Source organism: Trichomycterus rosablanca, chromosome 18, assembly GCF_030014385.1.
Source record: "Trichomycterus rosablanca isolate fTriRos1 chromosome 18, fTriRos1.hap1, whole genome shotgun sequence".
Taxonomy (NCBI): Eukaryota; Metazoa; Chordata; class Actinopteri; order Siluriformes; family Trichomycteridae; genus Trichomycterus; species Trichomycterus rosablanca.
This window is the reverse complement of record NC_086005.1, coordinates 2,155,001-2,169,812: the sequence shown is the minus strand read 5'-3', so window position 1 is coordinate 2,169,812 and position 14,812 is coordinate 2,155,001. Positions and strand designations below refer to the sequence as shown.

The window sequence follows — 14,812 nt, the reverse complement described above, 5'->3', positions numbered from 1 at the left end:
GGAGTTTGGGCAGGGCCGCAAAGTGCACAGCCTTGGAGAACCGGTCCACCATGGTTAGAATCACCGTATTCCCGCTTGACTCAGGTAGACCGGTGACAAAATCTAACGCTATGTGGGACCATGGGCGACCCGGGACTGGAAGTGGATGTAGTAACCCTGCTGGAGGTTGGTGGGAGGACTTGTTACGTGCGCATGTCGTGCAAGCGGCCACAAACTCCTTGACATCAGCCTCCATGGATGGCCACCAAAAGTGTCTCCTTAACAGCGACAGTGTGCGGCTAACACCAGGATGGCAGGCAATGCGGGAGCCATGGGCCCACTGCAAGGCAGGGGAGCGAGCTGTGGTAGGGACGAAAAGACAGGCATGGGGTCCTGACCTGGGATCTGGTTCCTGCGCCTGGGCCTCAGTGACAATCCTGCGAATGTCCCATGTGAGTAATCCAATGACCCGGCTGGGTGGAAGAATGGTTGTCGAACTGGCTGGAGTTTCCTCTGTGGAGTATTGACGAGATAGGGCATCCGGTTTGATATTGCGTGATCCGGGCCGGTAGGTCATAGCAAAGTCAAACCGACTAAAAAAAAAAGTGCCCACCTTGCTTGTCGGGAGTTTAGCCTCTTTGCCGCCTGGATGTAGGACAGGTTTTTATGATCCGTCCAAACGATAAAAGGCTGAGCGCTCCCCTCCAGCCAGTGTCTCCACTCCTCCAGGGCCAGTTTCACTGCCAACAGCTCACGGTCACCCACATCATAGTTGGCCTCCGCTGGGGATAAGCGACGGGAGAAAAAGGCACATGGGTGTAAACGGTTCTCGGGCCCCGCTCGCTGGGATAGGACAGCTCCCACCCCCGTGTCCGATGCATCGACCTCTACGATGAACTGCCTGTCGGGATCTGGTTGAATGAGGATGGGGGCTGAAGTAAATAGGGCCTTGAGATGGGAGAAAGCTTCGTCGGCCTCTGGGGGCCAGGTGAAAGGGATCTTGGTGGAGGTAAGGCGAGTGATGGGTGCTGCGACCTGGCTGTAATTACGGATGAACCGCCGGTAAAAGTTGGCAAAACCAAGGAAGCGTTGGAGCTCCTTACGTGAGGTGGGTGTAGGCCACTCAGTTACCGCACGAATCTTGTGGGGGTCGGCCCTAACCTGGCCGCGCTCAAGAATCACCCCCAGGAATTCCACAGAGTCCACCTGAAATTCACACTTTTCAGCCTTGACGAAAAGTTTGTTTTCTAGGAGCCGTGAGAGGACCTGGCGAACATGAGCGCTATGTTCCTCCAGTGACCTGGAAAAGATGAGAATGTCATCAATGTACACGAAGACAAACCGGTTGAGGTAGTCCCTGAGAACATCGTTTACCAATGCCTGAAACACCCCTGGGGCATTACACAACCCAAAAGGCATAACAAGATATTCAAAGTGTCCCAATGGGGTGTTGAATGCTGTCTTCCATTCGTCGCCTTCCCGGATTCGTACCAGATGATAAGCGTTACGTAGGTCAAGCTTGGTAAAGATGGTGGCGCCCTGCAGTGGGTCAAAGGCAGAGGAAATCAAGGGCAGGGGGTAACGGTTCTTCACTGTGATTTGATTAAGGCCCCGGTAATCGATACACGGCCGTAAGGTTTTGTCCTTCTTCTCCACAAAGAAGAACCCCGCCCCCAAGGGAGAGGACGATGGGCGGATGATCCCCGCGGCGAGAGAGTCGGAAATGTAGGTTTCCATGGCGCTCCTTTCAGCCCGAGAGATGTTGTACAGCCGGCTGGTAGGCAGTGGAGCTCCAGGTAATAGATCGAGGGCACAGTCATAGGGTCGGTGGGGGGGTAGAGATTGGGCACGGTCTTTCCGAAAAACCTCACGGAGAAAATGATACTCCTGGGGAACGTTGGATAGGTCGGTGTCTTCTGTGTCAGGGGGAGTGTGAGTCGGATTTCCTGGCTGTGGGATGGCAGAGACCAGACAATTAGCATGACAAAAGTCGCTCCAGACCGCCACTCGTCCTAGGGCCCAGTCAATATGGGGATTATGGAGCGCTAACCAGGGGTAGCCCAGAACTAGGGGGGTCTGGGGAGCCTTGATTACAGCGAAAGAAAGGGTCTCCCGGTGATTACCCGAAAGAATAAGGGTCAAAGGTGTGGTGCGGTGGGTGACCCGAGCAATGACCCTTCCATCCAGGGCACACGCGGTGACCGGGGGATCGAGGGGTTCAAGGGTGCACCCTGTCTGGGCTGCCAGCCCCTCATCAAGCAAATTGTCCTCTGCACCCGAATCCACAAGGGCCTGGAGGGGAACTGAGCCGCCGTGCCAGCAGAGGGTGGCCCGAATCCGAAGGTGAAGTTCCCTGGGTGGTGGGGGTTGCTGAGAGTGGCCCGCCAGTACCCCCACGGCTACTGACGAGCCCTCTCTTTTGGTCGGGTAGGGCACACCTGCAAAATATGTCCCACCTCGCCACAATACAAACACTGCCCGGTTCTGAAGCGACGAGCCCGCTCCTCGGGGGTGAGCCTAGCACGCCCCAACTGCATCGGTTCAGGCTGTTGTATAGTGGATGAAGGCGTGCCAACGGGACTGCCAGAGGGCTCCAGGGGACAAAACAAGGAAACAGGTGGACGAGACCCTGGGCCAAGCCTGGCTGCCCCTTCGCGGCGCCGACCCCGGAGGCGGTTATCCAGGCGGATAGCCAGGGCGACCAGGGAATGAAGGTCAGGGTTTTCTTCCCTTACCGCCAACTCATCCCTCAGGGGTTCCATGAGGCCCCTTTGGAACGCCTCCCGAAGAGCCTCCTCATTCCACCCTGAGTCAGCAGCCAAGGTCCAAAACTCAATAGAATATTCTGCCACCGACCGGGAACCTTGGCGTAGGGAAAATAGGCGGGCTGAGGCACTTCCCGAGTGGTCTGGGTGGTCAAAGACAACCTTAAAACGGGTGAGGAAGTCAGAGAACGTCCCCCCCCGTGGGTCCTCTCGGGACTGAACCGCCTCAGCCCAAGAGAGTGCTCTGCCCCTAAGATGACCAATTATGAAGGCAACCTTACTAGCGTCAGTGGCAAATGTGGCGGGACGCTGACGAAAGATAGATTGGCACTGGAACAGGAAACCTCGGCACCTGTCCAAGTCCCCATGAAAGGGTTCGGGGTTGGGGATGGGTGTCTCCAAAGGGACCTCTGGGGCCCCAGGCTCTGTAGGAACAGCGGGTGACCCCAGAGGCACCTGGGGTTCAGCGAGAGGAACCGGCACTGGGGGGCTTAAACGGGCAACCTGTTGGGTAAGATCCGCGAGCCGCTGGGTGAGGGTGTCCAACATCTGGTTGTGCCGAGTCAGGACCATGCCCACAGTAAGGTCCTCGCCTGTTTGTGCATCCACGGGTTCCATGCTGGCCAGATTGTACTGTTATGATATGGGGGTTTGAGAAAACCCGTAACGTAGGGGAACCCAAGTATGGATGCACAAAAAGGAGCGAGAACTAAAGTTGACAATGAATATTTATTAGATTCAGACAAACAGGGGAAATGGTGATAGGTCCAAACAGAGGAGCAATACTGTGGGTAAGAGGAGCTATGATCTGAGTCCAGGAACAAGAGGGGTTGGTGTCCAACACTGTCCAGAGCTTAGGCAGAACAAACAGTGGCAGTGGGAGAAGAACCAGGGTCACAGGAGCTAGGAGCCAAGTCCAGGAACCAACAGGAGTGCAGGGGTGGTAGTGGAAGATGAACCAGGGTCGCAGGAGCTAGGAGCCAAGTCCAGGAACCAACAGGGAAGCCAGATGATGAATGGATCGCTGGGCTAGAATCAACCGGGAAGAAAAACAACAACGTTGAAAAATAGTTTGAACAGCAACAAGATAATGTCCTTTAAAAAGAGCGATCAGCTCAGGAGTCAGGTGTCACTGTACCGCGGTGACAAGCAGACAATCTGGCGATGCGTGGTGGAAAAGCCGGCGTTTATAAGCGGTAGCTGATTAGATGGAAAATGAGGTACAGGTGAGTGAGGTCCGCCCTCCAGCGATCCATTGGCTGGCTTCCACTGCAATTTCTGGGGACAGTACCCCTCCAAGCCGCTGGGGGGAGAAGGAAGCCGGGCAGGCAAAAACACACACACATATCTAACAAGAACAAAAGGCGAAAGTCCGAAATAAACTTTAACGAAAAATAAAACGGAGGATAACAGAACTAACAAAGTACACAAGCGGAAAATACAAATGAAAATATAACCATAGAAAACGAAAGTAACAAGGTAAGAGCGGATTATAACAAATAATAACAACAATAATAATGATGATAATAATTATAATAATAACACTAATAATAATAATAATAATACCAATAATAATGATAATAATAATAATAACACTAATAATAACAATAATAATAATAACAATAATAATAACAATAATAATAATAACAATAATAATAATAACAATAATAATAATAACAATAATAATAACACTAATAATAATAATAATAATAATAACAATAATATTAATAATAACACTAATAATAATAATAATAATAATAATAACAATAATAATAACAATAATAATAATAACAATAATAATAATACAATAATAATAACGATAACAATAATAATAATAATAACAATAATAACAATAATAATAATAATAACAATAATAATAACAATAATAATAATAATAATAACAATAATAATAATAATAATAACAATAATAATAACAATAATAATAATAACAATAATAATAACAAAACAATAATAATAATAATAACAATAATAATAATAATAACAATAATAATAATAACAATAATAATAATAACAATAATAATAATAATAATAATAACAATAATAATAACAATAATAATAACAATAATAAAAATAATAATAATAATAACAATAATAATAATAATAATAACAATAATAATAATAATAATAGTAATGGGTAATTCCTGGGATTTGGTGCCTTTTGGACCTTAAAACTTTTTGAAAATGAAACACTGTTTTTATTTGTTTTTCAAGGTTTATTATAAAAGGACGTGTTATACTTTTCCAAACTAATATTGTTCAAGCTCAAGCACACAAACTGTAGGTTTTATTAGAACATTTTATGCAGTCTCTGACCCAGGATGTCCACCCTGATACGGACAAATGCAGAACTGTCGTGTTTCTGTCTTTCAGCTGCACTTAAGGCCGTTCGTTAAAGGATGCAACATAATACCAACGTTTCTGTTATTATTATAACCAAACTGAATAATAAAGCTACAGAAATCACACATGCACCTCATATTCACTGTGACGTCCAGCCTGTTACGTATTAGGTTGTAACAGGGTGGACCATAACCGGGTGGACATTCTGACATAAAATTAGCCATTAGATAGCGAGTGAGCAAAACCATGCTAGCATAAAAGTGAATTCAGACACAGAATTCTCTGCTGTGATAATTTTTAAAATGATCAAATCATATCGCTTTTTCTCATATATCCCGTAACAGGGTGGACATGTTATGGTCGGCCATATAAGACTTTTAAGATAAAATGTGGAAAAAGCAACATTAAAATTTTATGAGTTTAATAAGCCGCTCATCTTCCACAGTTGTTTTCCCTCCAAAAAGATCATGTGAGCTCCAGGAAATGATGTCAGTATGTAAAACAGCTCTTCATTTTAAGAGAAAGTAGTGAGAAATAACAGGGTGGACGGCAGCCTGAGGGACGTGTGAAAAACCCTCATAATCAGCAATAACATCAAACTCATAAAGAAAAAAAATCCCAGGTTTAGAGGGACTTAATCAAAGCTGTTAAACAGTATCTGAAGACTGAGATATTTTCATGATTAAACCTCATATATCATCACTAAATCAGAATGTACAGCACCGGGGACATGATGGGAAAACCTCTGCTATCTAACAGGGGGGGTAGAAAACATCGTGTTTAGTATTTGAAAGTGTTCATTATTTCAGTAAGGTGATTAGAAATTGTATTGTTTAAAATTTACTTAATAAATATAATGATCAGTACTGGGGACACAAAAGGCACCGAATTGTAAGAATGACCCTAATACATTTTATTTATTGGCGCCTTTCAAAACACTCAAGGACACCTTACAATACTTATAGTTTAAACATCAGTATATAATTAATTACACAGATTAAGGGTTGGCAAGTTTAAAGAAGTACATTTTAAGGCGCGTTTTGAAACTAGGGAAAGAATCAATGGTGCGAATGTCAGGAGGGAGAGAGTTCCAGAGATGTGGGGCAGAGTAGCTAAAAGCTCCAGCCCCCATAGTAGACAGACGGACCAAAGGAGTAGATGATCGGAAGGCAGAAGAAGATCTGAGAGTACGACAAGGAGCGTAGACGTGGAGAAGATCAGAGAGATGTGGAGGAGCTAAATCGTGGAGAGCTTTGAACGTAAGAAGGAGGAGGATTTTGAAATTGATGTGATGCCGGACAGGAAGCCAGTGAAGCTGCTTGTTCAGTGGAAGGTGTTCTGGAGATAATACGAGCAGCAGAGTGGAGCTATTTCACCAGAATAACCTCTAGCTTAGTGCACAAATTCTGAAGCGTTCACACTGTTCCAGAAACAGGGAAACACTTTGTAAGAGGACTTATGTACCCCATTTCCACCAACGCGGAGCCGGCTCCGGTTCCCGAACTTGATTTTGAACCGGTTCCACGTGTTTCGACCGAAGAGCGAACTAGCGTTCTAATCTGGCACCACAGAATACTGGGTTTTTCAGCGTGAACCGTGACGTCTTTGATTCTCTGTACAGGTTCTGGTTTCTGTTCCCTCACGTTCCCTTCTCACTGTTTCTGTTCCAGCTCTTCATGGTGGACAACGCGGCGGATGACTGGAGGATAGCCATGACCTACGAGCGCATCTTCTTCATCTGCCTGGAGATCCTGGTGTGCGCCATCCACCCCATCCCGGGCAAGTACACCTTCACCTGGACGGCGCGCCTGGCCTTCTACTACACGCCGTCCAAGACGGACGCCGACGTGGACATCATCCTGTCCATCCCCATGTTCCTGCGGCTCTACCTGATCGCCCGCGTCATGCTGCTGCACAGCAAGCTGTTCACGGACGCCTCGTCTCGCAGCATCGGCGCACTCAACAAGATCAACTTCAACACGCGCTTCGTCATGAAGACCCTCATGACCATCTGCCCCGGCACCGTGCTGCTCGTCTTCACCATCTCCCTGTGGATCATCGCCGCCTGGACTGTCAGGGCGTGTGAAAGGTGCTCCAGCTCACCGCCCGCTCGGCTCTTACGCCTGGGTTTGCGCTGCGTCACGCATGGTAGTCGATGGTTTCTGCCGCTGCGCCCTGCGGCGCCACGCGCTTGCATTAACATTCTGTTTACGCTCCATGTTAGAAGGAGCCGCTCTAATTAAAACGCTATCGATTGGCCCTCCGGGGGTGGCACGTCTGCTCTCGGAAAAGAGTAACATGTTCCACTGTCAAGGGTTTTTACTCAGTAAGAGAACGCTATCTGATTTGGGTTTTTCTTCACTGCTGAAAGAATGAAAGTTACAGACGCCCTCACAATTTATATTATATTAATATAATTTATATTAATATTAGAGTCTGGTTGTAAGTGATTAGCGCTGTCTCCTCACAGCTAGAAGAAACTGGGTTTGATTCCCCGGGTCCTTTCTGTGTAGAGTTTGCATGTTCTCCCTGTGTCTGGCAGTCAGGTTCATTGTGTTTGTGTGTGCGCCCTGTGATGGACTTGCGACCTATCTTAGGTGTTTCCCGCCTTTCACCCAATAAATCGGATCCACTGCGACCCTGACCAGGATAAATGGGTGGAAAAACATTCATTCGTTCACTGTCTGTTTTACCACTGCTATATCCTGGTCAGGGTTGCGTCGAAAGGAAGGAAACACTCCAGACATGTCGCCAGTACATCACAGGTCACACACACACACACACACTCATACCAAGCTCAGTTTTGGTATCCTGCATGTCCTTGGACTGTGAAAGGAAACCAAAGCTTCTGGAGGAAACCCACACAGACACAGGGAGAACATGCAAATTTCATTGAGAAAGGACTCAGACCGCTCTGCCTAGGAATCGAACCCAGGACCTTCTTGCTGTGAGGCGACAGTGCTACCCACCGAGCCGCTGTATGACACTGAATCTCAGGAGAGAAAATCAAATGTAGTTCAGGTACTTCGGTTCATTATGAGACTACAACAACAATAACAATAATAATAACAATAATAATAACAATAATAATAATAATAACAATAATAATAATAATAATAAACGTAGTAATAATTAATAATAATAATTATAATAATGAAAGTAATATTAATAATAACATTAATAATAATTATTATTATAATAATTAATAACAATAATAATAATAAGCGTAATAATAATTAGTATTAATAATAATAATAATAATAATAATAATAATAATAAACGTAATAATAATTAATTAATAATAATAATTATAATAATAATAAAAGTAATATTAATAATAACATTAATAATAATAATTATTATAATAATGAATAACAATAATAATAATAAACGTAATAATAATAATTAATAATAATAATAATAGCAATAATAATAATAATAATAGTAATAATAATAAACGTAATAATAATAATAATAATAATAAACGTAATAATATTAATATTAATAATAATAACAATAATATTAGTAATAATAATAATTATTATTATTATAATAATTAATTATAAAAATTATAATAATAATAATAATAATTATTATTATTATAATAATAATAATAATAATTATTAATAATAATAATTATAATAACAATAAATGTAATAATAATTTATAATAATCATTATAATAATAATAATTAATGATAATAATTATAATAATAAAAGTAATATTAACAATAATAATAATAATAATAAAATATTAATAATAATAATAAATAATAATATAAGTAATGATAATAATAATAAAAGTAATAATAATAAAAGTAATAATAATAATAACAAAATAATAAGTAATAATAATAATATCAATAGTAATAGTAATAATAATATTGTTTGATGGAAAGGTGTTACGAGTATATTGTAGACACTAACGTTATTAACAAGTATAAATAAGTCATAGTGATAAACTCTCCACTTGTCCTCCAGTAGAAATAAGAATCACAACCCTAACTCTGTATGACTCCTGAGCTGCTCTCTGTTGTCTGAGGTCATTCTTACTCTTGGTTTTTTAAATGAAGTGTATTATAAGTAGTAGTGGAGGAAAACCTCTACACCTCTACACCAGTGGGCATGGAAATCTAGGGCACGCGTCTGGCACATCACCCACATTCTTCAGTCTCAGTTTCCATCAGCTTTACTGGTGGGAGTTCAGCCCAGACTTCTCATCCCCATCCACAGGTTCCAGACTCTCCTGGGGGATCCTCAGACGTTCCAGCAGTGATCTGATCACATTCACCATTCATCATCTCATTTAGCATTTTTTGGCTTTCTTTTTACTTCCCTTTTAATCGAGTTAATGTAAATGTACCTGTATGTAGCAGGTTGACAAATACACTATATGGCCAAAAGTATTTGGACACCTGAGCGTAAGTTTGTTGGACGTCCCATTCCAAAACCAAACAGCTTTAATATCGAGTGACGTCTGTGTGATCTTCTCAGCTATAACAACAGCTGCTCTTCTGAGAAGGCTGCTCACAGACTTTAAACTATGGGAATTTGTGCCCACTCAGTCAAAAGATGACAGCATTTGTATGGCTAGGCACTGACAATAATCTGCGCCTCCATGCCCCCTCTGCTGGTCAAATTTGGAAATGCAGAAGAACAGAATTCCGTAACCGAGCCACAGTCGGTGGGCTTGTTACAATTTAAAGTTCTATATTAATATGACTAAGATTAATAATTGATAAAAAGTTTACATACACCTGTAGGGGCATGAAAATCAAAAAAAAAAAAATGGAATTAAGAAATTAGTAGATGATTACAATATGAAGAAAATTACCCACGTTTGTTATTATTTTAGCTGTTATTGTTTATCACTGATATAAACTGTGTTTATTGTGAGGTGAAAACTGTGGGATCAACAATCGTAATCCAGTCTAGACCAGAAATCAATTTACATCTAAACTACTGTTCTAGATTTCTGTTAAATTGCTGTATGTGTACATGCTGTAGGTACCACGATAACCAGGACGTAACCAGCAACTTCCTAGGAGCCATGTGGTTGATCTCAATCACTTTTCTAACCATCGGATACGGGGACATGGTCCCTAACACGTACTGTGGCAAAGGAGTCTGTCTCCTCACCGGGATTATGGTAAGTTCCTCTGTTCCAGACCCTCCTTACTTATGAAAATCTCTTCATACTCGTGTTCCGTGAAAGTAGGGTGCGTGCGCTATTCCTTGTGTGTTTTTGCACTGATTTCAACTTTATCTTTATGTTCCGCCTTATTGCACTTCTCTTAAAAAATGTTGTGTCACAATCGGGATCCTCGGGAAGCAGAATGCACGACCTGCAAAGTGTCAAATAAAAATGCCAGTTCAGCAAAACACACAAACTGCAGCTAAAGGAGAGAGTTCGTCAGGTCGAGAGCGGCTAACACAGAAGATGCTGTTACTGCTGCAGAGGGAGTTTTTGCATTTCACACCACAAAGCATCAGAGCAGCTACAGATGGATGGACGGCAGCACGTCTGTCTTGTTATAAAGTCTCTCCCTGATTCTGAAACAGCGTAAACATTTCCAAACGCTCGTACTAATATAGAGGTTATTGTAACGCTGTAATAGCGCCACTTGCTGGTGAAATAGCTCCACTGATGAACTATTTTATTTGTTGTGATTACTGTCTAGGGTTAAACGCTGAATGGAAAGTAATAAGATTATCTGACTATTAATGCATTTGTTAGTTCTTTTGTTAAAAAGTAGCTGTTTATTTATTAAAGTTGATAAAATAGTCATATTTAAACCCCTACCCCACACACATTGCCATGGTGTTACATGAAATTACTTTGCCCGAACCAAACCCTCCATCCGGTGCATGTGTCCGTCTGGCCCGTGCTGTCATCCTGCCCCAAGTCTCCTATTTTTTGAAAACCAAAAAAATCACCCTAGTAAAAGCTTTGCAGCTCGCTGATTGTAATAATAAAAAGTTTCAGCACACAGGTGGCACAGCAGGATATTCCACTAGCACACCAGCTCCGAGATTCTGAACTGAACTCCTCGGTTCGAAACTCGGCGTTGCCACCGGTCGGCTGGGCACCATCTAGCAGGCATAACTGGCAGTGCCTGCAGCAGACACGTTTCTGCTAGGGCGGGATGACCGGGCTATGTGGGCCTGTGCAGAATGCATAGGGGATAAAGCGTTCCGCTAAAGCCTGCCGTGGGTCGGAGGAGGCGTGAGCAGCAATATACCCACCTCACCTGCAATCAGGGATCCACCAGCAGCGGAAAACAGATTGACTACATTAAATTGGGAGAAAAAGCATAAATAAAATAGAAAATAATAGTAATAAAAGGTTTAATGAGAAATGAAAACAATTACTGACGGCTGTGTTCACTTTGTTCCCCACAGGGCGCTGGATGCACCGCTTTGGTGGTGGCCGTGGTGGCAAAAAAACTGGAACTAACCAAAGCCGAAAAACATGTACATAACTTTATGATGGACACGCAGCTGACGAAAAGAGTGAGTGACCCAAAGCTACAGCGCTTATCTGAATCAGTGAGAGATGTTTAAAAGGGACTACAGGAGGGGCGGGCTGGAAATCATCACCTTGTGGCTGTCACACTGACCTCGTGTCTGGTAGTACATGCTAAAGTACATGTTAAAGGAGGCGTGTGCTAGCCTGGGATCACCACGGTGTATCAGGAGGCCATTGTGTTGTCAGGCAGCAGCTTCACCATATGTAGTAAATCTTTTCAATTCGTTTCAAAAACAACCGAGTCCTGATTTGCAGGATTTAGGAATAAAGAGTCGATTTCACATCAATTCCGAGCACTAGAACGGTTTCAGATCAAGGCTAAACGCTTGTGATGCAGTAAGGCAAGGCAAGGCAAGGCAAGTTTATTTGTATAGCACCTTTCATACACAGTGGCAATTTAAAGTGCTTTACATAAGGAAAAAATTTTTTTTTAATTAAAAAAAATTAATTAAAAGCATTAAAACATTCCTCAGAAAGACTTCTTGCAAACATTTAGTTACAATTACGACAACATGAAATGCAAACGAGAGATAAAAAAAAATTAAGGACATGAAAAATTAAAAGAAAATATTGTAAAGTATAACCTACAATTTAGGGAATATGAAATTAAAACAAGAGAGATACAAAATTAAGAACATGAAAACTAAAAGAAAATATAGTAAAATATACACTACAATTTAGAAGAGCATGAAAAACTAAAAGAAATATGGTAAAATTTCGAGCTCAATCATAGGCACAAGAAAAAAGAAATGTTTTTAACCTGGATTTAAAGATTTCTACATTTGCGGAACATCTAATATCTCCTGGCAGTATTGACGTTCCTCCTTAAATCAATGAGCACAGACGGACGGAAGCTGAGAGAAAATGCTGAGCGCTGCACACAATACAGTGACGTTTTTGAGTTATTAAGACGGTTATAGACGAACACTTTTGGGTTCTGTAGATCCAGACAAACTCTCTGTGTGTGAAACGTGACGCCCGGTTTCCCATCCTACAGGTGAAGAACACGGCTGCAAACGTTCTCAGGGAGACTTGGCTCATCTACAAGAACACCAAGCTGGTGAGGAAGATGGACCACGCCAGAGTCAGGAAGCACCAGAGGAAATTCCTCCAAGCCATTCACCAGTGCGTAAAGTATCTGTGAGGCTTTTTATTCTCATGTCAGTCTGCTGTCGTGGTCGTGTCTTCGCTGTGACCTGTCTAGGCTCTGAGCTCTGAATTGTTTGACACCTGTAGCAAGGTAACAGCCATGGTGGAGAAGATGAAGGGTTGTTGTGTTCAGACAGGCTTGTTCTAGGGTTCTAGGGCTTACTGATGTAGAGGGGTCCCTGTAGGACAAGGGTTACCAATCCTGGTAGGCAGTGAGTGGCACACGTGAGGAGATTGGAGTAATGTGTTCCATAGTTCCAGTAGTTCCACAGTCAGTCATGATGCTGAAGGACCTGGTCCTATCCCATGCAGAGATTTGTACAGTATGTAAGCGGGAGGAGTTTAAAGTGAATATGAAGTGGAACAGTGACCAGCGTAACTGATTTTATAAATCATCTGAATAAAAAAAAAGAAAGACACCACATTTTTTTTTGTTCTTGATCTAATTTCACTTTAAAGAATCTTCATTCTGGCATTTTCTGAAGCATAAAGACCCGAACGTACGATTCTAAACCCAACGTGAGGATAATAAATGTGTCTGAACATGATGGTGTTGCCAGTATGAACGTTATGAGGTGTCCTGGATAAAGGACTGCTAGATGAGTCGGTATGGTTGTACTCGTCGGGTCTCCTCCACGTCCCAATAAAACGGCTCGTGAGCTCTAATGACCGCCGTGTTTCGTTTGTGCTCAGGAAGTGTAAATTCCCACAGTTTAGCACCAACACCCACTTTGCTTGACATTTATAGAACATCTAAAAGCAGCGGCACACCCTGTAAATGTCACTCGCTTAGCTTGGCAGATCGGGGATGCTCGAAACGGAAACACTCCGGATCCTCCTGTGTGTGTGTATGTGTGTGTGTGTGTGTGTGTTATCCGCTGACATAAAGAGAACTAGAAGATAAATTCCTGGAGACTTTTTAGTTCCCGTTAGATTCCTGACAGAAGTTCTCTTTGAATAAAAGTGGGTCTGAAATAAGTCGTATTCTGGAGGACGGTCCGGGCGTCCTGAGCGTCGTCCTGCACCTATTATTATTTCTGTACCTTTCATACGTGACCGTCTAGGGACTGTTTTTATCTCCTTATTTATTATTTTGTCTTTATTATTATTTCTCTTTCTTTGCTCTCTAACGTTTCTTCTTTGCCTTTTTCTTTTGACCAAGGCTGAAATCACAATTTATGTAAATGCCAAATTCAATATGTACACCGATAAGGCATAACATTATGACCACCTTCTTAATATTGTGTTGACCCCCCTTTTGCAGCCCCATACGCAACAATCTGTGCTGCTCTGTGCATTCTGACACCTTTCTATCAGAACCAGTATTAATCTCTTCAGCAGTTTGAGCTACAGCAGCTCGTCTGTTGGATCGGACCACACGCGCATCAGTGAGCCTTGGCCGCCCATGACCCTGTCGCCGGTTTACCACTGTTCCTGATAGATACTGACCACTGCAGACCGGGAACACCCCACAAGAGCTGCAGTCGTCTAGCCGTCACACTTTGGCCCTCGTCAAACTGGCTCAGATCCTCACGCTCGCCCATTTTTCCTGCTTCTAACATCAACTTTGAGGATCAAATGTTCACTCGCTGCCTAATATATCCCCCCCACTAACAGGTGCCGTGATGAAGAGATAATCAGTGTTATTCACTTGACCTGTCAGTGGTCATAATGTTATGCCTAGTCGGTGTATACTCAACATGCCCCCCAATATTCAGATAAAATATAAAGATTCATATCCCTCTCACTAGCTTTATGTTATAATCCGTGTTCTCATCATTAGTCCTTCAGTGTCTCCTGTATATACGGTTCCTGATGTTTAATTCATGGCTCCAGCGCTGCTTCTGATCCTTGTAATCCCGAGCCCGAATGATAACTGCATCTGTGTCACGCTGATCTGTGAGAATAAAAGCCAATTAGTTTCTTTTGCTGTTTGTTGCTCTGCTAAATCAGGACGAAACAAAAGAAAACCCAGTGACCTCACAGTGGTGCGTGGGTCAGTGACGTCTCCTCGTTTAGGGAACACAGAA

General features: G+C 42.9%; 1 protein-coding gene across 1 annotated transcript in view; it reads left to right on the top strand.

The window, feature by feature from the left end:
- kcnn2 (potassium calcium-activated channel subfamily N member 2) overlaps positions 1–14,812 on the top strand; it is a 63,857-nt gene that overhangs the window by 38,306 nt on the left and 10,739 nt on the right. The window contains exons 3-6 of the mRNA XM_063014695.1: positions 6,776–7,194; positions 10,112–10,253; positions 11,507–11,617; positions 12,631–12,758. Coding sequence (XP_062870765.1) covers positions 6,776–7,194; positions 10,112–10,253; positions 11,507–11,617; positions 12,631–12,758 — 800 coding nt within the window. The remainder of the gene's footprint in view (positions 1–6,775; positions 7,195–10,111; positions 10,254–11,506; positions 11,618–12,630; positions 12,759–14,812) is intronic.